Here is a 25,064-nt window from a genome sequence, read left to right as displayed (position 1 = left end):
CAAGACAAGTCCAATTATTGAAGCAAGACAACAAATATTTAAATTTGAATGCCTGCTGGGTTTTGTATTGTGGTTTAACAATATGCAAAGTGATAACATGACAGAAGTTTAAACGTTTTGGTTTTTTCTGCCTTCTCTTTTCAAGCTCAGTTCTCACAAGATTCTTGCTTCCTGATGTAGAAAGAGATTTTTTTTGGATGGAGTTTTGACTTCAAAGGCTGCAAAATCAAGCTCAGAAATTACAGGCCTAATTTCCTACTTGGGAATAACTTCACTAAAATCTATGGAGTTAAAGTAATGTGAAATTTATGAGGGAAGAGAATCAGGCTCTATTTTTGTATGTGATGAAGAACTCTTAAACATGCCAACAGCATTCTGTGTTCCAGGAACTCCTGTAAATCACTAATTTTTTAGCGTGTGAAATCAAAGGGAAAGGTTGGTATCCATAGTTTGCAACAGAGCTGGACTCCTTCTACAGGACTTGCTTTCTTCCATTATATAATGTTTGAAACATTTTTCTCTTACCCGCTGTCATTTCCACTTATGAATTCTGCAATTGCACCAGGCAGTTCAGATTTAACAATTAAAAGATAAGACGACATAGCTGTGAATAGAAGTGGAACAGATTTAGTACTGGAATACTAGCATCTCTAGTAATTACAATTAGCATGGCTTGCCCAGAGTGGTTGGAACGTAACATCCCAGCTAGTTATTAGACTCAGTGGCACCACAGACAAAATTAATGCTTTTTTTCATATACTTCCATTAGAAATATCTACAAATCCACATGCATTACACCCGTTAACTAAAGCAGCAAAGAGATTACTACCACATGAGAATCTTGAAATAAGGAACATTTTATAGGATACTAAAGAAAAATAGTATGAAACAAAATGGAGAAAAACCCATACAAGTTGGAAAAAAAAGGAATTTCTTGCTAAGCTTTCTTCCTTAAACTTGATCTACAACCAGTAGCCTGGCTGCAGCATGTTCTCTTCACCCTTCTTTTATAAATAAAAAAATATCTGTGGGGTACTAAATTATGTGAACAAATCATGACAATTATTTATATTTAGAAAATATTTAAAATGATGTCCTTTGATTTTTTTTTTTAAATCAGTCAGTACACTAATATCTAATACACATTGCAACAATTTAGGCAAATACAGGATTGATATATTTTTACAATATAAAATTACTAATATTTCTGGTAAGGAATTATAACAAATATGTAGCCAACTAGGACTTCAAAGGTTATCCCTGTCCTGCATACCATGGCCACTAGGAATATCATGGGAATAACAGAGACAGAACTCTGTTCCTCCTGCTTAAAAAGCACAGAACATTTTAGAGTCAAAGAATTGTCAGCAGCATAGGAACCATGATACACAATTAAGCATTTACGATTCTGTTTAGATGAGGGCAATGATATAGACAAACATATACAGTTAATCATTACGCTCTGTAAAAAGGCCTTGGGGGTAAACAACAACTCTTACAACTTTCTTTGCTATTACTCATTAATATATTATCTCATCTACAACCCATTAGCCTCTAGAAGAGGCTACTTCTCATGTTACTGTGTCTTCACTGTCTGTAAAGGTTTACATATAGTTCCAAGACCAACCGAAAATTACTCAGTGATTTGTTCAGTTTTACAGTAGCTTATAAGACACACCTAAAACTACCATGAAGGTACCCTTCCACCTTCCAGAACTGAATGATTTTAGGAATTTGCTAAAAAAGCTTTAAATATTTTTAAAATCTGAAAAACATTTTTTGGATTTAATAAGATTAAAGATTACTCCAGTATACTCAATTATTTTGGGTTTTTTAATCAACTTAAGTTGAAACCAAATACAGCGCATTTCTGAAAGCTGATTTTAAGATTAGACACAATAAAAAAATAAAATAGACTGTTCCAATCTTTAAAAGTTAGTAATCACAGAAGCTGCAGCACTGAAACAGTTAATGGTAAATTCTGAAGAGAAGGAATGTGGTCTCTATAAAGAAAGTGAAATGTATTAATACAAAGTGACATGTACCTACAGCAAGGTTAAATTAAAAACAGTTGCTAGGTCACTAAATAAGGAAATATTCACTTCTTTGTATTAAAAAACTCAGATTTTTCCAATCTAGAACTGTTTTTCCCTGTTGACACACAGTTGTTGATAAGGCCTGGTGAGAAATTTTATTTGGTGTCACCAATTTGATTCTTTTATTACCGAAATTAGAAGGTATGTGCTATATAAGAATATGTATAATTGAATATAATTTTTAAAATATCAGTATTACCCTAGGAAGAAGACAAAGAACTGAATTTTCTGATGTTGACCTACAGATACATGCATACAAAAAGGCAGATTTTAAAAACCCTTGAAGTCAAGAAACGGTAACTTACAATTCATCATTAACTGTCCATCAGTCTCTCTCTTACTTGTATTATACAATTCATTCTACGTACGCAGGTCTGAAGTTTCAGACACTTATCTCCTTCAGAAAGATTTTTTAAAATTATAATTTCTATTGCAACTTCAGCTGTAGAAAGCTTCAGATTAATATCAAATTTAGATTTTCTGCTAATACACGATGTCACTCTTCCCATGCATTTCAATTAGCCTCTGGCTAACCATTTAATTGCTTATCCTTTGTTGTGTGCTTACTGTTTGTTTTTCAAATTGGAGTCCTATTTCATTGAATTCCACTCCCAAGAAGGGAGCTAATTGTGCAACAAGAAACTTGCACGTGCTAAACATTTGGATGTATCTTTCTTACTTTCTGTATGTATACAGAATCTAATATACGAATAAATAATCTAACAAGCTACTTCAGTTTTCTTGTCCAATATATGTTCTCTTTGCGTTTTCTTTTCTCTAGGATATGAAGAAAATCAATGCTGAATGTACGAAGTATATTTAAACCATGAAGCTTACATAAGATATGAATCTCTCTTTTGGCAACTCATGAGTAAACAGCACTGCACAGGATACCATGGTCTGTTCATTGTTTAAGAGGATAACTCCAGCTTTTTTCATATTAACAAATACAGTTACATACTTCACAAGAAGAACAGCACTTTGGTGAGGTTGAGAAAACCCCAAAGATTTAAATAAATCAAATATTTTTATTTAAATTAAATACAGGTGATTTTTTTTTTTAAATGAACACACTTTAAATTTGAAATTGAAAACCTAAGTTAAGGCCTAAATTTATTATAATCTATTAAAATCATGTAAATTAAATACCAAAAATAATATTACACAGTACATGTATTCTGCCAAGCTTTAAAGGAAGTCAAACTACTGAACTGCTGGAAATCACTGGCTAGGCACCTGGAACCCGAGTTTATTGAAGTGCTAAACCAGCTTTTGACAGCAGTAGCTTCTTCATTTCAATTTATTCAACTAGTTAGGTTCAATGACTAGTTCATTCAAAGTTATGAAATCAACTGGGAACTGAAAAAAGCAGGAAAGCTTGTTTTCCTCTTCCAACCTATGAATAATAATTAGGTATAAGAGGTTGAGATCTATTAGTTCTAACATCTTGAAGAATAGAATAACCAGAAACAATCAATTTGATTCACTAACTACAGATGATACTTCATTAAATCAGTTTTAAATGCAAAACATTTTTTGATAATGTTTGAAAAATGTGTATGTCCACCACTTTTAAGGGAGTCATATATAATAAAAAATAAAATGCTGGTTTTGTACATTTAATTGAATTCAAACAGTGCTTGACACAAATCACAAATAAAATATTAATATAGTAAATAAGAAATGCATCATTTACCATAACAAAAATGTAAAAATTAATTTATATTTATTCAAATTCTTAAGTTATATAATTGCTTAAATAAATATGTATAGTGTATCCGGATCGGCAAAAATGCACACCAAATTTAGTGTAGAGGCTCTATTTAGTTGCAAATCAACATATTTAACAGTTACCAACCTTTCAGAATCAACCTTTCTTTAGGAAAATAAAAAGTACAAGTGCAAAACATAATTAAAACTGATGATTAAAGTCAGCAAGAAGGAAAACTTGATTTAAATCAAGATTAAAATTAGTGATTTAAATCGGTTTGATTTAACACACCCTGCTTTAATATATTAAACAATATGGAAAAAAATAAAGAAACTAATCATGGATCCTTTGGAAAAAAAAAAAAACCCACAAAAGAGTTAAAGAAATCAGTTTGTTGAAACTAAAGAGGGAAAGCTTTACACTGACAAGAGATGTAGCAATTAAAAAAAAAAAAAGTCTAATCAATTATTTTCCAGTAAGAAGAAAAAATAACTACAATGTCCACTAGTTTTGTCCAGTGTCTACTAATAAAAGTAGGAGAGAAGGAGAGCATCAAAACAGGTATCTTTGGCTACGAAGGAATGATTTTTATGCGATTTCAAAAATGGCAGATGCAGCCATAATATCTTCAAGTTATACTGTAAAACTTAAATGCTACCTACACTAAAGAGGACTTAGTGTATAAGTTCATCTCTCATAAGGGGAACAGATGAGCTGGTCATGAAGCTGAGCTGTTCTACAGCAATTACAAAAGACTACATCATAATCTCTGATAGTAAGGAATTAACATTTTGTGTCATTTGGTTGAGTATTAAAACGGACACCTAAGGGCTCTAAAGAATTATCTATTACATACAAAAAGTTACATTAAAAGAACATTAAGGTTGCAAAGCCAAGCACTCCAAAAATTAAGAAGTGCTAGAAGTAAGGCTGCTTGTGCAATCTGAGTTCAGCCCTCTTACACATAGATACGTATTATGACAGCCTTGGCCAGTATCATGTAGGAAGTGTGTGGCAGAGCCAAGGAGAGAATTCAACTCTTCTGAGTCCCAGTCTAGTGTCTTAAATATAAAAGAATGTCTGTTCCCTTCTTGCTTACCCTCTGCTTCATTCGCTGTCCATCTTGTGCACTGAATGATGCAGGGGTCCTATAGAATAAATGGTACGTGATGACGTAACTAGAGACTGTAACATAATGCAGATGCACAAAGAGGCTGAACTACACTTGCAGAGGCAACCTTAATTTGGGCATTTCCTAATGTTTGATTTAGCAACTTTAACGATCCTTTAATTTAACTTTTTGTACATCATTACTACTAGGAACTGGCCGATCAAGAAGAATTAACCAGAGTTGAACTTTATAACTCCTCCTTGACTTATGGAAATTTTGTAATTCAACATTCCATCAGGGAGAAAAATAATAATTCTCACCACCTGTAAGTTATCAGCCAATAGATTCACCACTGTCCTAAAAGCAACAAGTGACAACACTTATCAATATACAGAACTTATTAGCACATTGTGAAATGCTGATGTTGGCTGGCTAGTTTGCAGGATAGGATTTATAATGTAGAACGTTAGGCTACTTTGCACCAAAAGTTCTTCATTATGTAGCTGGGGGCATCACAACTCACTAGAAACACATGTAATAAATGCATTAGTCAGCATTTCTGTACTGTGCATTTATACTTTTTGGCACTCACCATATGAACCCAGATTTGAAAAACCATTATCTGGGGGAGAGAGAGAAAAATTGAGAAAAGTCCAATAAATGCACCACCAATCCTCTCAGGTAGCCCAATCTTAAGCCACGTAAATGGCTTTGCTTTTTGGTTCCCATAATACTAACTTCAGTTTCTCCTCATCATCCTACCCACAAACAAGGGATTTGCTGCCAAAGTCTAAAGTAGTGACTTAAAATCATAGAATATTAGGGTTAGAAAGGACCTCAGGAGGTCATCTAGTCCAACCCCCTGCTCAAAGCAGGACCAATCCCCAACTAAATCATCCCAGCCAGGGCTTTGTCAAGCCTGACCTTAAAAATCTTTAAGGAAGGAGATTCCACCACCTCCCTAGGTAACCCATTCCAGTGCTTCACCACCCTCCTAATGAAAACATTTTTCCTAATATCCAACCTGAACCTCCCCCACTGCAACTTGAGACCATTAGTCCTTGTTCTGTCTTCTGGTACCACTGAGAACAGTCTAGATCAGTGGTTCCCAAATTTGTTCCACCACTTGTGCAGGGAAAGCCCCTGATGGGCCAGGCCAGTTTGTTTACCTGCCGCGATCGGCTGAACCTGTGGACACGGAAGGTAAACAAACTGGCCCGGCCCGCCAGGGGCTTTCCCTGCACAAGTGGCAGAACAAGTTTGGGAACCACTGGTCTAGATCCATCCTCTTTGGAACCCCCTTTCAGGTAGTTGAAAGCAGCTATCAAATCCCCCCTCGCTCTTCTCTTCTGCAGACTAAATAATCCCAGTCCCTTTAGCCTCTCCTCATAAGTCATGTGCTCCAGCCCCCTAATCATTTTGGTTGCCCTCCGCTGGACTCTTTCCAATTTTTCCACATCCTTCTTGTAGTGTGGGGCCTCACCAATGCCGAATAGAGGGGAACGATCACGTCCCTCAATCTGCTGACAATGCTCCTACTTATACACCCCAAAATGCCGTTAGCCTTCTTGGCAACAAGGGCACACTGTTGACTCATATCCAGCTTCTCGTCCACTGTAACCCCTAGGTCCTTTTCTGCAGAACTGCTGCCTAGCCACTCGGTCCCTAGTCTGTAGCAGTGCATGGAATTCTTTCATCCTAAGTACAGGACTCTGCACTTGTCCTCATCACATTCCTTTTGGCCCAATCCTCTAATTTGTCTAGGTCCCTCTGTATCCTATCCCTACCCTCCAGCATATCTACCACTCCTGCCAGTTTAGTGTCATCTGCAAACTTGCTGAGGGTGCAATCCATTCCATCCTCCAGAGCATTAATGAAGATATTGAACAAAACCAGCCCCAGGACCGACCCTTGGGGCTTTCCGCTTGATACCGGCTAACAACTAGACATGGAGCCATTGATCACTACCCGTTGAGCCTGACGATCTAGCCAGCTTTCCATCCACCTTATAGTCCATTCATCCAGTCCATACTTCTTTAACTTGCTGGCAAGAATACTATGGGAGACCGTATCAAAAACTTTGCTAAAGTCAAGGAATAACACGTCCACTGCTTTCCCTTCATCCACAGAGCCAGTTATCTCCTCATAGAAAGCAATTCGGTTAGTGAGGCATGACTTGCCCTGGGTGAATCCATGCTGACTGTTCCTGATCACTTTCCTCTCCTCTAAGTGCTTCAAAATTGATTCCTTGAGGACCTGCTCCATGATTTTTCCAGGGACTGAGGTGAGGCTGACTGGCTTGTAGTTCTCTGGATCCTCCTTCTTCCCTTTTTAAAAAATGGGCACTACATTAGCCTTTTTCCAGTCACCCAGGACCTCCCTCGATCGCCATGAGTTTTCAAAGATAATGGCCAATGGCTCCGCAATCACATCCGACAACTCCTTTAGCACCCTCGGATGCAGTGCATGAGGCTCCATGGACTTGTGCACGTCCGGCTTTTCTAAATAGTCCTGAACCACTTCTTTCTCCACAGAGGGCTGGTCATCTCCTCCCCAAACTGTGCTGCCCTGTGCAGTAGTCTGGGAGCTGACCTTGTTCGTGAAGACAGAGGCAAAAAAAGCATTGAGTACGTTAGCTTTTTCCACATCCTCTGTCACTAGATTGCCTCCCCCATTTAGTAAGGGACCCACACTTTCCTTGACCTTCTTCTTGTTGCTAACATACCTGAAGAAACCCTTCTTGTTACTCTTAACTTGGGAGGATGTATATTCATATCCAAAGGGAACTGTTGGACAGTTCACATGATTGTTCCTTCCTTATACTTGGGTTGGTGATCCACCCTTTAAAAAAATCCCATGGTTGGAAAGAATGAACCTTATTCCCTCTGGCTACTTGTTCTCAATCTACTAGTTCAGTTCATTACAATACCTTGCATACTAATACTAATAAAAATACTAATACCTTGTATCTTTATAATGCCTCATGCAAAAAATCCCAAAACACTTTACAAACTTTATACACAGGAGGGGAGTGAGGTGAGGAAGAGAAACAGACTTTGTAAAAACCCCTCTGTTGAGGCACTGATCTCTTCGTCAGAAGAGACGAAAGAACTGTGAAGTGGGAGATGGGGGACAGTAAGACAGCAGAGCAGTCTTGTCTTGTGGAATTGGGTGACTACCAGATCAGTAAGGTGTCTCCTCAGCGATTTCAGGCAGCACAGAAGACAGAAAGAAAAGTAACAATTGTATTCCCTTGCTAGAGAGAATCTGACCAATAAAGTCCTGTTCATAGAATCATAGAATATCAGGGTTCGAAGGGACCTCAGGAGGTCATCTAGTCCAACCCCCTGCTCAAAGCAGGACCAATTCCCAACTAAATCATCCCAGCCAGGGCAAGCCTGACCTTAAAAACCTCTAAGGAAGGATTCAGAGTAGCAGCCGTGTTAGTAAGGTGCCACAAGTACTCCTGTTCTTTTTTCTAAGGAAGGAGATTCCACCACCTCCCTAGGTAACCCATTCCAGTGCTTCACCACCCTCCTAGTGAAAAGGTTTTTCCTAATATCCAACCTAAACCTCCCCAACTGCAACTTGAGACCATTACTCCTTGTTCTGTCATCAGGTACCACTGAGAACAGTCTAGATCCATCCTCTTTGGAACCCCCTTTCAGGTACTTGAAAGCAGCTATCAAATCCCCCCTCATTCTTCTCTTCCCAGTTCCCTCAACCTCTCCTCATAAGTCATGTGCTCCAGCCCCCTAATCATTTTGGTTGCCCTTCGCTGGACTCTGTCCAATTTTTCCACATCCTTCTTGTAGTGTGGGACCCAAAACTGAACACAGTACTCCAGATGAGGCCTCACCAATGTCGAATAGAGGGGAACGATCACGTCCCTTGATCTGCTGGCAATGCCCCTACATATACAGCCCAAAATGCCGTTAGCCTTCTTGGCAACAAGGGCACACTGTTGACTCATATCCAGCTTCTCGTCCACTGTAACCCCTAGGTCCTTTTCTGCAGAACTGCTTCCTAGCCATTCGGTCCCTAGTCTGTAACAGTGCATGGGATTCTTCCGTCCTAAGTACAGGACTCTGCACTTGTCCTTGTTGAACCTCATCCGGTTGCTTTTGGCCCAATCCTCTAATTTGTCTAGGTCCCTCTGTATCCTGTCCCTACCCTCCAGCGTATTTACCACTCCTCCCAGTTTAGTGTCATCTGCAAACTTGCTGAGAGTGCAGTCCACGCCATCCTCCAGATCATTAATGAACACTGAGAAGAGAGGTTAAAAACTAAAATAAGGGTGGGGGGAAACCTAGTTAAAAGTTACACTAGGCCAAAAAACAACAACAACAAAAAAACCTATCACTGAGAAACTGAGCTGGACTGCTCAGCTGAAACTGGATCTTTCATAGAAACTAATGTGACAACAGATCATTTGAACTTTTACATTTCCCTCTATAGGTAAAATGACCTTCTTACCAATAGTCTGTTCTGACCCAATGGATGTAAGAGAAAGTGTCCATCTAAATAATGTGATGTCAGGAGATGGGAGTTGTGAATGTAAGTGGAACTGGAGAGTGGAATGCTGAATTTTTAGTAGGCTAATTCTGTTTCATGGGGATTTGGAGTGGGGCTGAGGGAGAGGAACATTACAGTATCTCCATGGGCGGCACATCCAATAGGCTGGGGAAAGCTGTGCCTCCCCAAACAGCCCTGTGTGACCCCACCTACGCTCCTCCCCAAAGCCACCTCCTGCTTGCCCTTCCCCCTTGGTCCCAGCCCAGGTGGCAGGCTCTTCAGTGCTACTGGGACTTGGGGTGGCTGGGGCCGCCCTGCGCTTGGGGGCACGCCGCCCGCCCTGAGCTCGGGGGCCGGGGAGGGAAGCGGGGCCGGCTGGGGGCTAGCCTCCTCCAGCTGGAAGTTCACCTGCCGCCCATGAGTATCTTCATCTAGCCATCTGAAAATCAAAATAATACTATAATCAAACTGAGAAGAGAAGAGGAGCAGAAAAAATGAAGTGTGAATGCTACCAAAAATCCATGAGCTACTTTGCCCCTCATACTGCATGACTCTTCTGTTTATGTCAGTTTCTAAGACAAACTGGGGGCCGTGACCCCTCAGGGGGTTGCAAGGTTATTACATGGGGGTCATGACCTGTCAGCCTCCACCCGAAACCCCGCTTCGCCGCCAACATTTATAATAGTGTTTAATGTAAAAAAGGTGTTTTTAATTGGGGGGGGGCACACTCAGGGACTTGCTGTGTGAAAGGGGTCATCAAGACAAAATTTTTAGAACCAGTCTAAGGCATCCATCCCATGCATTAAGTATGTATAAAAATATTACACAATCAAAATAAAGTCTTGAAGGCTCTCCCACTCAATACTTATGAAAAGAATACATTTCCTTTAGCAGAAATCTACAAAATCACTGGAGATGCATGAATTTGGTTTAAAACAGTACTAAAAAACACAGATTTAGTGCTTGTCTGTATGGGAAAGGTATACTGGTAGAAGGCAGTGTGAATATAATCTGCTATAAATTATACCAATAGAACTTCCCATGTGGACTCTCTTATTCTGGCACGAGAGCCTTTTTCCGGTTTAGCTTATGTCACTTTGGAAGTGATTTAAATAAAGCTGAAAACAGCCACTCTGATTCTGGAATAAGAGTATCCACATGTCAGAGTTATACTGGTGTAACTATGGTGGTTTAACTACAATTAGACCAGTGTAACAGGAAAAATGTCTCATCAGACAAGCTCTAAATGTATTCAATCTGCAGATAGATTTAAGAAATATTTTTTTCTTAAAAGTCTTAATATTTTTTACTGTGTCAAAAATCTCCTAATTACATTCACTACATTATGAAAATACAGCATAATTGTTCTTACTGGCCATCAATTGTTAATTTAGTATGGCAATTGACAAACCTGCCCTTATTTAAAGAAGCTCTACACCGGAAATCCTCAATTTAAAACAATAAGGCTAATTAGCTTTCAGGTCAATCACAAACTGCAGCGTGCATTCCAGTTTGAAAATAGGATTAGATTTTCTGTATTTGGGGGAAGTTCAATCCAGTCTTTAGCAAAGAGATGCACTATGTCTGCCCTTCCACTTTATGGGGGTGTTAATTTATTCCAAATAGGTTGGTAGAATATGTACTCTGATGGGAGAGACAAGGATGCAATCCATGATTTTCTCACTATATTGGCCAGATTTAAATTCCTCTGGATTAGCACTTTTTAAACAAGACAAAATTCTATTTACAATACATTTTGTAATTAAATGGCTAATGAACTCTGAGCAGAATAAAAGATAACTTGCAAAACAGAAAAATATGACTATCTTGATCACAGGAAACAACTGAAGTTGGAGTATTTTAATTCCATGGTGTAAAATATGCCACTTGAGCTTTGGTACAAGAGAGATAATGCTGTAGTTTTATATACAAGTTACGTAAATTGCACTGTGTACAAATTCATCACAGGAGCTGTAAGTATGTTTAACCAACCTTATACAAGTTATAAATTATTTCTTCCCTAATTTAGGCTCCCTCCAAATCTCCCACTGTCTTAACTGTAATAAATGTAAATCCAAGTAAAATCTAAAAAAAAGTCCCTCTCTTCAGCATAACCAGCCTCAGGCTGCTAATTAGCAGCACTTAAAAAATACAAACAAAAACCCAACACCACAACTTCATGTTAGTGCTGTGCTCTGACTGGCCAGCAGATGGCACTGAGAGAGCATTGCTGGAAAAGCACATTACCTACACCCACACCTCTACAAAACCCCCAAATGTCTCTTATGCAGACCCTTTCCTAGATTTAGCTTTTTTTATACTTAAGAAAACAGTCTGCCAAATATTGACTATTTTAATTGCAAAAAATCCCTAAACAAAAAATAAGAAAGCAGAATTTTAATATTTAGTAATGTATTCAACATAATTTATAGAAATTTGCTACAGTTTAGTCGAATGTCTTCATGTGTTGTCCAGTTTGTTGATCATATTAACAGACTGTAAAATGTAACTCACAAGAGAATTAAATGTCTGCGGTATCTGTAGAACGTCTGTTTAAAATGTATAGTATGCAAGCAAACAGCATAGCTCAAGAGAGAGCTAGGCTTGCTGGATGCAAAACCAACACCATAACTAGAGTTTCCTTTCCTGGTACTCTTTGGTGTTTATCAATTTGTCTTTGCTTTTAGTTTAGAATCTGACTGGAAACAGTTTTTGATGTTTTCAAAGAGGAAATAATTTTGCACCTTTTGAGAGCCAGTTGAATGCAGGTAAATAATTTAACTTGTAGAAGGCACAATTGGAAACCATTATAAACTAACTAATCTTCTTCAGCACTAGAATTTGCTAAACCCTTGTACAATGAAATTTTGCTTTCACATACGTTTGATTTGGGAAACTCAATTCCACGGAGCTGCAAATATTGATCATTTGGGTACAATAAACAAAAGCAGGCAGGTAACCCAAATTGATCTTTAACAAAAGAATTCCACTGTGCACCTCAGACTATTATTGTTGCAAAAAATCCCCGTGGAGATCATCTATGTTCAACTACAGTGTTTAATTCCAGCTGTTACTGCATATAGTATTATTAAATTCATGTTCTCAAAATTTCCAATTTGTTTCTATCTATCAAAACTTCCAGGTTCCATGTGATCAGTCATACTTCCCTACCGCAATGATCTTCAGCTAGTGCCAGTCTTTAGCCTGGAGAAATATGCTGTAAAACTCCGCCCACACAATTCCTGCTTTAGACCTCAATGCTGAAGATTTGTTAGTGTTGGCAAGATTGTGAAATGCTCTTGTGCAATACTTTATTATGTGTGTCTCCATTTCCCACAAATCTTGCTAAAATACTTCACTCTCCAACTTCATTCATTATATATGCTGTCATATCCCTACTGACACACACACTTTATTGCAGGAGAGGACAATTAATCGGAGGGTATTTTTTAAATGGGAAATCTTTGAGAGCTTTTCCTTGGGGAAGAATTCCTTCCCATTGTCCTGCCCTCTTTCATGGAGTAGCCGCCCACAAACCTGGCAGATCCTTCAGGATCTAGGGAACCCACAGGATGCAGAACCCTGGGGCTGGCCTACTGCACCCCGCTCACTGCTATACAGCCACACAACTCCATTGGAGCTTCAATAGCAGGGGCTCCCTCTAGATTCGGTTACTTCTGGAGAGGATTATGCAACAGAACTGATAAACATTGATGGGGTTTTTTAAATTAAAAATGGATGTTTTAAAATGTCAAATCTGATTTTTTAATTTAAAATACATTTTTCTTTTAAAAATTAAACCCATTTAAAATTAAAATTACAACCTTACTGTACTCTATTAAAATCATTTAAATTAAATTAAAAAAAACATTCAAACAGTTATCTTTGCTGCTGAAGTTTTGAAGAAAGTCATACCACTGACTCTCTTTGAAAAATCACTGAATAAGCACTGGAACCAGAGTTTGCTGAAGGGCTAAATCAGCTTTTGACAGCAGTAGCCTCTTCTGCAGGTGCAGAGATAATAATTTCTTCAGTTCAGTTTGTCCCACATCCCACTAGTTCAGTTCAACAACTAATTCATTCAGTTTGAGAAACCTGTTGGGAGCTGAAAAAGCAGGAAAGTTTATTTTCCTCTTCCAATCTAAGGGTACGTCTATACTTACCTCCGGGTCCGGCGGTAAGCAATCGATCTTCTGGGATCGATTTATCGCGTCTTGTCTAGACACGATAAATCGATCCCGGAAGTGCTCGCCGTCGACGCCAGTACTCCTGCTCCGCGAGAGGAGTACGTGGAGTCGACGGGGGAGCCTGCCTGCCGCGTGTGGACCCGTGGTAAGTTCGAACTAAGATACTTCGACTTCAGCTACGTTATTCACGTAGCTGAAGTTGCGTATCTTAGTTCGAAGTGGGGGGTTAGTGTAGACCAGCCCCAAGAATAAAAATGAGGTGTGATAGGAGGCGATCTAACAATTCTAAAATCTTGAAGGTTATGGTGACTAGAAACAATCAGTTGACTTCATTAACTACAGATAATACTTTTTGTTTAATAAATCATTTTTATATCTAAAACATGTTTTGATTAACTTTTTTCCTTATGTGGCCAGCACATTTAATGTAATTTTATTTAACTAACAAACATTTTTAAAATGATGAGTTTGTAGATTTTTAATTGAATTTCAATTTCCATCCAAATGTAGCTTGACACAAATCATAAGTAAAAAAAATATTAATCATCTAAAAAATAAGAAATGCATCTCAACATAATAAAAAAAGTAAAAATCAAGAATTGGAATAAATGTGTGTTATATAATTGCTTAAATAATGTGTATTAGTATGGTATATCCTCCTGGTTAGCAAAAAAATACCAAATTATACTATAGCAGGGCTAGTCACCTTCCGAGTGTCCCCTCATGGCCAGGAGTAGCTCTGTGGCACCCTGCCTCAGTATCCCCTCTTGGTAACTGAAGGTCTCCATACAGTCTTATCCTCTAATCCATCAACATGGTTTATTACCAGAACATAGTTCAAAACAGTCCATAATAAAATCCCAACACATATTCCATTTATCACCCCAGTGCAAACACACATTTAAATCCCAACACATCTTTGTCCCTCGATGCCACATATACCACACCCTGGCACCTTTGGCCATGGCCTCTTTGCCAGTCCTCTTCTGTCCCTCTGCCAGGACAGCCACCCCAGCCCCTCCAACTGGAGTGCAAGCCTGCTCTTCCCAGTGGAATCATCCACATTGGGAAATCATTCTTGCCAGAGGAGCATCCCTCAACTCCCTCTGGCCCTCTCACTATTCCCCAAGGTTCAGCCTTTCAGTGCTGAGACATCAGTCTTGGCTCCAGCTTGGAAACAGCAGGCACCTGCTGCCTTCAGCCCTGGCTCTCTGGCTTGAGGAGAAACCCCTCTTGCTGCTCTCCTTGCCTTCAGCCTTCTCCCAGGAACCACAGTCAGTCTCCTAGCTCTGGCACCTCTCATCTGCCCCTCTCCCAACTGACTCACGTCTGTGTTCTAAGGCAACCCTCACTGGCTCTCTTTCTTCTCTAGGGCTCAGATAACCTCTGTTAAGCCCAATTGAAGTGAGCGGAGGCAGCACAGGTACCGGCCCTGCTCCTCTTAAAAGGCCAGTGTTACTCCGTGACACATACTAACCAATGAGAATGAACCATTCTTTTTCAAAATAACTAAAAAGTATAAATGCAGGACAAGATTAAAATCAATTATGTAAATCAAGATTTCCTGCTTGCTGATTTAAATCAAAATCAGTGCTTTAAATCAATCCACCCTGTAATGTAAATACGTGAATACCACCTGGTGCTGTGGTAACTGAGTATCTTCCCTAGGACAAAATGATTTTTTCCCTCTCCCCTCTACACATGCAGACTGAGAACTGCATGGAGAGCCCTTCAGCTGGGATGCGTGTAGATGGAATAGGCCACAGCCCTCCTCCCCACTTTCAGCATGGCAGGCCTGGGATGTACACCTAGAGGATCATTCCATGCATGGATCTCAGGAGGAGGTGGGAAGTGAGACAGTAAAGGACGTGGATGGGATAACATGATGATCTGGCATCATGCAACTTCCTATCTATGGCTTAATTCTGCAACCCCTTTTCATACTAAGTAACATTTATGTGAATAATCCCATTAAAGTCAGTGGGACACTTTGAGTGAATAACTATTACTAGTATGAGTAAAGACCTGCAGAACTGGGCCATTGCAAGTCACAAAATGCTGACTAAGGGAATCAGGGAGGATACCAGATTAGCCTGAATCCTCCCACTCAACCTACCAGTGTTAGCTCATTAATGAATATCTATAATATAGCAACACATTCATGTTGCTATAAAGACAGCTTGGTAAGTATTTCCATTATTTTTATCACTCTATTTTTGAAGTTTATATTACTCAAGTAAAAATGTGCTGGAAAATAAAAATCTTTAGGCTGTAGTTTTGGTGGTGTTTTTTTTTTTTTTTTTTTAAAAAGTGCAATTTAAATGTGGCTATTTCAAAATGAACAGAGTAAAAATATTAATAGTTTAAGAAGCTTTTTAAAGCTTGCAAAACTAAAAATAACTGACAAATTTTAATCGCTACTCTGTACAGGTCCTCAGCTAGCTTTTGGTACTTAAATCGACTATTTAATTGGCTCTACTTGGGTAAACAACAGGCACCATCAAGACTTGTTAATGTAGAAAAATAGTTTAAATGTTGATTTAATCTTCACAACCATAGTATAAGAATTGAATAATCGTGTTTAAAAACTTTAGAGTGACAAATCCCAAGCACTATACCTAACTTTGAATTCCCTGGCTTCCGATTGCTTATGTCTCGTCTCAACTTTTAAAATGACTATTAAGGAGATTTTTTTTTTTTTTAAGGCTGATTGATCCAAATTTGAGTTACTATTCCTTTTCTTATAGCTGTTTGTAAAAACCATGCAAGTTTTTCTTTGGTCAATGCTTCTTTGCACAGTAGTAAAGTCAGCATCCCCATATAAACAAACAAACCCAGTGGGTGTGTGCAATAAAGTTATTAAAAATAAGAAGTTTGCTTTCAACTCTGCAAGATGTTTTTTGTTTTGGATTTTTTAAACAAAATATAACCATGAGAAAAAGGTTTTTTAAAGATTATGGAAAAATAAATAACAAAAAACAAACCCAGAACACTGAAGGCATCCTTTTAAACATGGTTAAAAAAAAAAAAAAAGTTAAATAAAGTCTCCACTCCAACTGAGTGTAAATCACTTCCATATATTCTGGTTACTTTTAGAAATAATGATACCACATTAAAAAATAATGCCTAACCTACATTCTGAAAGTGCCAATAATCTTCTTTGTAATGAGATTCCATCTGATACAATATTCCCAGCTCTGATGATGGAAGAGGTAAATGGAGACCATTTTATTTCTAGTCGTTTTCTGAAATTTAAGACACCGATACAGCTTGAAAGACTATTGAAGGGTCATGGCTTTGCTGGATGCAAAGAAACAAGGGTGGGGGGACACACCAAAGAAAGGGCTGAACATAAAGAACTCCGTATTGATAAGTCTAGAGGCATCCCTTCAGGACAAACTAAACCCAAAGGCCTGACCCCTCTCACTGAGAAATCCATGGAAGGGGACCAAAAAGGCAAGAAAACTTCCTGTACCTTCATTGTCTCTCAAGGGTCAAGAAGATGGAGTTTTGATGGGGAGAGGCCTCCTAATCCTGGGAATCTGTTAGATACTAGGAGAGCCAACTGTAAGGATGGCTCCCGACACCACACAGCTTCACTAGCTCCCACGTTTCCTTTGGCAGCACACTTCCAAAGAACCATGCTGCCATTGGCTGAGTCCCTTTGAGACAGTAGAAATAGCAGTTGCTGGGGAGGGAGGATTCACTGAGAGTGAAAACAAAGCTCCCAGCTGTTTTAACATGTACATCTAGAGGCTGAGCAGGGGGACGTGGACGACAGACAAATCCCTACTTCTCTCATCCCCGAAACAACCCTCCTTTTGTGCAGGGCATCCACAGGATACCAGGAGATGGAGGAAGTGCCATGGAAGCTGCACTCCCCATCCCCACCTCCAGTTAGACAAGGCAGAGTGCCTCTTTATGCAAAGGGGGGTGTTTTTGGTCTACACTGATTCAGTTAGGGATAGGTGATTTTTCCCTATCTGTGAAATGGGTTAATCTTTGCAAAGAACTTAAATATATGAGGGCAGAAAATACTTGTGCCACTCTCCTATACAAAAGATCTTTGCACTTAAATCCTGAGAACCAAAAAGACAGAGGATTTGGAAAGTGACAGGCATTTTTAAATACTTGAAAGAATGTTTTCCAGTTGCGAAAGCTGCTCCTTGAATTAACCTATTAAACAGAAATGAAATTCTTGGCAGAACAGGTCAAGATCTCTGGCAGAGAAGTCCATTGCAGAAGATGGAATAAGTAGTTTGATAATATCCAACATACAACAGCTTGGGCCTCTAGCATGACTAAACTGAGTTTTATTAAAAGTGACACACAGAGAAGGTTATGAACTGTTATGGGGATGAAATAAGACTCAAATTTCCTTTGACCGCACAGCCTTGTACTAGATCCCAGAGTCACCTGAACCTTCACTATGTATTCCCTCTTTGTCTTATAGCATTTATTTAGTGGTCCAGTCAAATGGGAAAGGAAATTTAAAAATCTGTTCATAGCTTCATAACATCCTCTAAAACCTGCATGAATAAATAATCTTTAGACCTTGGAATTAATGTGTTCGCTCCTGTCTGGAATTAATTCCAGGATTTTTATAGCCATTTAAATTAAGTAGTTTCCATTACTAGCAATTTTAGTAAAGGTAGGCCAATCATAAAAGCAGTCATTTGGTCTACTTCTAGGTCCATTTTGCAATAAGTCCAGGTACTCTGCTAATCACTGCTTGTTCTTTATAGAACTGGAACACTGTTTCTCTTAGTCATTATAAATGACTGTCTGCGTCCTCTTTCCTAATCTTTTCGTTTTGTTTTCAGCACATTTCCTGCTTTCACCCAGGAGAAAGAATCCAGTTTAAAACTGAGCATTCCACAGTAGTCAGTCAGTCTCTTCTAACTCTACCTTTTAAACCTACCTTCTTTTGGACTCTATCTACTCTGAATATTTCTGTGAGTACTCTTACTTTATTCATATGCTGGTTGCTAATTGGGATTTACATGTTTATAACTATGTAATTGATTATTTTTATTTCAAGACAGTTATTTTATTAGGAAATGTACTAAGAAGGGCAAAAAAGAACTATATAGCTAGACTACACAGCAGATGACAAAACTGATTAGTGTGAAAAATAGACCACATTATGAAGAAGAATGTATACTCAACACAAAATCTTGAATTACCCAAAAACGGAGGAAAACTACCATTAAGTTAGCGTACACAACATTCTATGATTCCGTAAATAGAAGCCATTAAAACAATTAAATTCAAAGGCCAACCTTTTATGCTTGCATTCATCATGTCATGCGTAGGAATTGCAGGGTACAGAGCATGTGATGTGACAAAGTGTACCTACTGTAGCACTTGGGCATAACAAGATCTCATAAACCTTGCCCTTAAATTTCCTCTTTTTGTCAGCCTCTCTAACAGGTATAATTTTACCTAAATATAGCCTTTTATGTTTATAAATACCCCCAAGCACACATACCCCACTATGAAATTTCTTACCTCCAATATTCTGAATAATTATCGTACTTCCCACGATAACCTATAAAACAATTGATTTCTTTAGAAAGGGTAAGGAAAACTAAAAACAAAACTTCAGTCTATAACAGTCAAATTGTATACTGATTATCTTAAACCAAATGTAGAACTGATAATTAGTACTGAAAGGGTGTCTTCTGTTTAATGACTAGTTTATAAAATATGGAAACAAATGTAATAGAACAGCAAAAAAACGTCACCAGAATACTGTATTTTCATTTTGAGATGACAGAACAAAAGTAGTTATAAATGAAGTCTGCTCTGTAGACCGCTCATTTTTGTATCATTCAGAGGGCATATGAGTGTATTCTAATAATTTTTTTAGAACTTCACTGCATCTGTCATTTGGCTCTGAAGAGACAATCAGATAGTACATGCAAATCTCTTCTGTGTGTCAGCCTCATCAGAGACTATGAATATTTTATTCTGAACCTTAAACCTCATTTTCTCTTTAGAATATTACAAATTTACTCTTAGATCAGGGATTTTTTAAATTTAAATTTCTGATTGTTTGTAGGACCAGTGCTGGAAATGAAGTTTACCAGTCCAGAAAGCACTGAACTGATCCAAAGTATATCTAGTCTTTATAGTCACGAGAGAAGCCCTTAAAATTTGTAGCCAATGGGGCTAGCCTGTCAGTTTGCTATGTTATATAATCTGTTTGTCTTTATTGTTTGATTAATTATATTATGTATTGTTTATATTGCAGTAGATATTATTTCATTATATTTGGCTGTAATGCAAGGAACCTACAGGTCTGTATCCTGTATGATTAGCTAGAGCAAGTTAGCATAAGTGTTTGTAACCTTTGGCATAGACAAATTGCCTACCAGCTACCCTTCTGACTTTGGGGAACTGAATGGAGAACTGAAGGTGTTTACCAAAATACTGGGACATATTGGTAACCACAAGGTATACCGCAAGAACATGGAAGTAACAGTTCAGGCCAAAGGTAATGGTTTTGAGAATGAGATAATTGATATTAATATGTAAGAATATACTAGACTGTAGAGTAAGCGCACCCCAAGATTTATCTGGATGAGGAAATAAGACTTGGGCATGGAAAGTTGGGCACTGATAGGAATATTCAGGATAGTGCCAGGACCCTATAAGAGGGAAAACCCCCATGTTGAGGAATCCTTCTCTTAGCTTAACAGAAGAGAACTTAAAGAAAGATAACTATCAGCTTAGCTTCTGCAATATAACTTAGCTACTCAACTCTCGAACCTGATCTCTACTATTTTGGGATTGAGGAACCTGGACCAACAAACTCATTGGACATGCCAGAGACGAGGGTGGTCCTCTGTGTCGCACTACCAGATCCCCGACGAAGTATGATAGTTTAAATAGCTTTTGTACAAGGGATGTTACCACCAGGAACTATAGAACTGTACTCTTTTTTTGTGGACCTGTGATTTGTAGCTTTGATTACTCTCGTTTATTTTAATAAAGATCTTAACATTTTGACTTTGTCCACAGTGTGAATGTCCTTGCTGCACACCTCAAGAGTCCGGACAAAGTATTGAACTCTCTACATTCTCTAATTCTGTAGCCTGATTTTGGGGTAAGTCCCTGCTGGGCCGGGGAGGAACAAGACTTGTCCTTCCCTTGCATGGGGGGGGGGGGCAAGGCTCAGACCCACTTCTGGGTACCTTTTGGGTTGAGACCCCCAAGGTTACAACACCATATTTCAGATGTAAACAGCTGAAAACGTGAAATTGACCAATTTTGAAATCCTCTGGCCGTGAAATTGATCAAAATGGACCATGAATTTGGTATGGCCCTAAGTATAGATGTTTGGGCTCAGGCTCTGAAACCCAATGAGGGTCTTGGAACCTGGGCTCTAGCCCAAACCTGAACATCTACACTACTATTTTTAGCCCTGCATAGCAGGACTTGCAAGCTTGAGTCAGCTGACCTGGGCTCTGAGACTCACTGCTGCAAAGGGGTTTGCTGTGTAGACATCCCCTAAGCTCTCTAAGAGTTGAAGCAGCATGGTGACTCATTCAGAGACATCTGTAAACAGATTATGTGATAATATTGTGCAGAATTTGAATGTCATAAAAACATTGGAAATGGAGTTTTGGGATGACTAGGTGGTAGCAAAAACTAACACACTGTAGTAAATACTATCTGTATCAAACTAATCTATGGACTGGAAAGTAACAACATTTTCCTTCAAGATGTCTTTGTGTTTAAACAGAATATGCCACCATAAATTAAAGCTACCTATTTTAGGGCTGACAACTTTTGGCCTGCACAGTCTAGAAATTGAAGGTGCCACAAGGACTCCTCGTTGTTTTTGGGGAGTAGTAGGAATTTATTTACAAAAATCATGGGGTTTGTACAATGTTAGGGTTTTGCTAATTATACTACATAGCTATTTCTTAAACAGGAACGATGTAATTATAGTCAACAAAATATTTATCAGAACTAAAGTACAGAATAAAAGAGACATGGGTACTGTAAACAGAAGTTACCTTCCCAGGTGATCCAAATGCAAAGAGACCAAGATCTTCATAAGAAGTGACAGCTGTTAAAAGAAAAACAAAGTATTTCCAACTTCATATTCACTTTAGTTATGAATAGTTGGGTGTGTTTTTTTATTTATTTTTTTACACTGACAAAACTAAAGCAGTATTTTATGATTCTCATTTATAATATAGCTTTAGGATATAAACACTTTCTTCAACATACATTGCTACATATACATAACGATTTATAGAAATTTATATTACAGTAGTTTTACGTTAAACATGATTACAAATATATGGATACCACATCACCTTCTCTTTAAGAATTCTTGTAGATTATACCATGGATTAAACCATTCTGAACAATATTTATTAAACAAATTATTTTATTTCATTTTCATAAAGAATAAAAGGGGCAGCTTTGTATTACAGTGAACAAATCTTCCAAGAAATGTAAGCCTCAGCGCCCAGTTCTGCAAGGTTTTGAGCACCCCCAACGCCCACTAATTTCAGGGAGAGCTGAAGGTGCACTGTACTTTGCAGGGTTAGCCCCTAAGAACAATCAATACAGATCCTTACATACAGTGTAACCTGCACTGAAGCCCACCTTCAAAAGTAATCCCCTGACCTAAGCAACCATGTTAAAAGTAATCCAAGTTTCCAATATATATGCTGGTAACTTAAAAAGGGATCATTCTGAATGGAAGAATTAATCTCAAAATGTTGGTCGGTCCCCAATTTGTTACTAGAAAATTAAGGAGTTTCAAAAAGTTGTAAATTATTCTCAAAAATGTCACCCCCTTTCTTCTAGTCTATATTAATGCAGGACATGGCTGAGATTCAAACTGCTGTAAGTATTTTAGAGGGCAAATCAGTCTTAAACACATGTTTTTATTTTTATAACTCTTATACTCTTTCCTCTCACTTAGCCCCCTTGCAATGTGCTTTACCATCTCTTCCCAAGTCACAACTTATTTTGGCCCCAGCCCTGCAAGCTGACCTGCCAGGACAGACCCCCGAGCTGAGTCCCGCTGAAGTCAATGGAATATCACATGGGAGAAAGCATCAGCCTGTGTCAATCAAGTTGCAGGATTGGGGCCTGTGGTGGGGCAGCTGCCCCACCCCAGTAAACAGGGGTTAAAAGCAGCCCTGGAGACGGCTGCAACTGGAAAAGCTGGGCTGATTAAGGAAGCAGCCGCAGCTGTGGCCAGTTTAATCAGGGCCCAGCTGGCCCTTATAAGAGGGCTGTGGGCCAGCAGAAGGACAGAGAGTCTCTCTCTAGCTGTAGAGAGAGACGGGCCTGACTGCTTGGGAGCGCAACAGGGTACCTGAGTGGAGGAGGGCTGGGGAAAGGCTAGAGGAGCTGGGGAGCTCCAGTCTGGAAACCCCCAGGCTGCAGACCTTGTTAAAGGCCGAGAAGGTACTGGGGTTGCAGTGGGGCAGCCCAACGGTATGCAGAGGCAGCAGGTCCAAACCCTCCTGGCTAATGAGTGGCAATTACACTGCAGTCCGCCCCAGTGAATGGGGGCTAGATGGTGACTGGCAGTAGCCAAAGACTGAGGTGAGGTGGGGATAGGAGGTTCCCTGGGGAGGGGAGACCCTGAGAGACTGCGAGGTACTGCAGGGGCAGAACCCAGAGAGAAGGGGCACCGGGGTCCGGGAGGGACACCGGTCTGCAGAGGGCACTCCAAGGCTGCAAAAAGAGCTAATTCTCAGGATGACAGCAGGCGGAGTCGCGTTGGTGAGTCGTCACCCGCCACAGGGCCTGAGACTAAACTCAAGACAGAGACACAGTTATTTGTCTGTAAAGTTGTACACAGTAATAATTACTGTAGCATAGATAAAATAACAGAGAACTTAATCATCTTGTAGGCCTTTTGCAAGCTCGGTGTTTCACATTCCTCTCTAGTACCATCATCAATATGTTGTGCAAAAACAAAATGGGCCAGAGTCTGCTCTGTTATGCCAGTGTAAACCTGGAGTAACTCTGCATTTATGCTAGAAATTCAGTCCTGTGAATAGTGTGGCATTTATTCTCAATTTTTCAAAAGTACAACAATTTGATTTAAAAAGCAAAATAAACTCCACCAGTTTAAAGACAAGATAGTTCAGCAAAAATATGATTTCTGAAACATACTTCAACACAAGGGAAATCCAGTTGTATCCGCTGAGGTGAAATTGACAGTTACGATACCAGCAACACTGATGGCTGCATACTTCACATATAAAAATGTAGCAGCAGCAGCTCACAATAACCCCATCAATAACCTTAACCCTCTACTCCTGCAAAATAATTCCAGCTATTCGCTCAATCCTGCTATAACTGAAGACTGAACAAACCTCAACACACAACCTGGGAGTAAACAGCAATGTTGATCTGCTAAGCCATTTGATCGCTACTAGTAATTAGATTCGGTCACTGTTACAAATCCAGAGTATTTGTGTCATTAAAAAATTAGAAGCACTTCTCCAATAAGACATTATGACTAAAATGTCTGCACTTAATATATCTATCTCCCTTTACAATGGAATTAATATAGATGCTTCCTCTGCAGGCAGCTGCATGCCATTTCTTTTTACACTCATTTTTCATGATGACTTAGGCCTGGTCTACACTAACCCCCAAATTCGAACTAAGGTACGCAACTTCAGCTACGTGAATAACGTAGCTGAAGTCGACATACCTTAGTTCGAACTTACCGCGGTTCAGACGCGGTCCACACGCGGCAGGCAGGCTCCCCGTCAACTCCGCGGTACTCCTCTCGCCGAGCTGGAGTACCGCAGTCGAAGGCGAGCGCTTCCGGGATCGATATATCGCGTCCAGACCAGACGCGATAAATCGAACCCGGAACTTCGATTCCCAGCCGCCGAACTAGCGGCTGGGTGTAGACATACCCTTAGTATCACCACAATGGACAGTTTATAAACATTGTCAAGGTACTTTTCATACCATAAAAGTATATCCCCAACTCATTCTCTAGAATTAACCACTGCAATTCCTTCCTTCCCAACCCCAGTCACGCATTAGCCCATTATTGTAGGTTTGTTCACAAATGCTGGTCTGATGCATTTTTTAAAAGAATATGTAATGATCTGTTTTGAAGAGTACCCCACGTATAAAGAACAATATACATTTCACTGAGATAGAGACATAGTAGGTCAAGCTTTGTGGCTTTTCAGCCCTAACAGGTTTCCACTAAGAGACCAGCAATGTTCTGTAACTTGGAATAATCTCATTGTTTTTACAGGAATCATTGACCAAAACTATATTAAATATAACCTGACTGCAACCATCTAAAAATCAATGAAAGCCTGCAAGTTTAAATCCAGGAATTTTAATACATTTTTTATTCAATGAATATTTCTGGTCCTAGTTTAGCCTGGCAATGAGTTAATTGGTAGTAATTATTAATCGGAAAGGTG

General features: G+C 39.1%; 1 protein-coding gene across 1 annotated transcript in view; it reads right to left on the bottom strand.

Moving 5' to 3' along the window:
• The window catches only part of SLC38A6 (solute carrier family 38 member 6), a 48,984-nt gene that overhangs the window by 18,350 nt on the left and 5,570 nt on the right, over positions 1–25,064 (bottom strand). The window contains exons 4-6 of the mRNA XM_065403687.1: positions 21,648–21,700; positions 19,132–19,171; positions 526–604 (exon numbers count right to left, since the gene is read on the bottom strand). Of these exons, the coding sequence (XP_065259759.1) occupies positions 526–604; positions 19,132–19,171; positions 21,648–21,700 (172 nt within the window). The remainder of the gene's footprint in view (positions 1–525; positions 605–19,131; positions 19,172–21,647; positions 21,701–25,064) is intronic.

Source organism: Emys orbicularis, chromosome 4, assembly GCF_028017835.1.
Source record: "Emys orbicularis isolate rEmyOrb1 chromosome 4, rEmyOrb1.hap1, whole genome shotgun sequence".
In the NCBI taxonomy this organism is placed as follows: domain Eukaryota; kingdom Metazoa; phylum Chordata; order Testudines; family Emydidae; genus Emys; species Emys orbicularis.
Note: the sequence above shows the minus strand (reverse complement) of the source record. Positions and strands in the feature narration are given on the sequence as shown.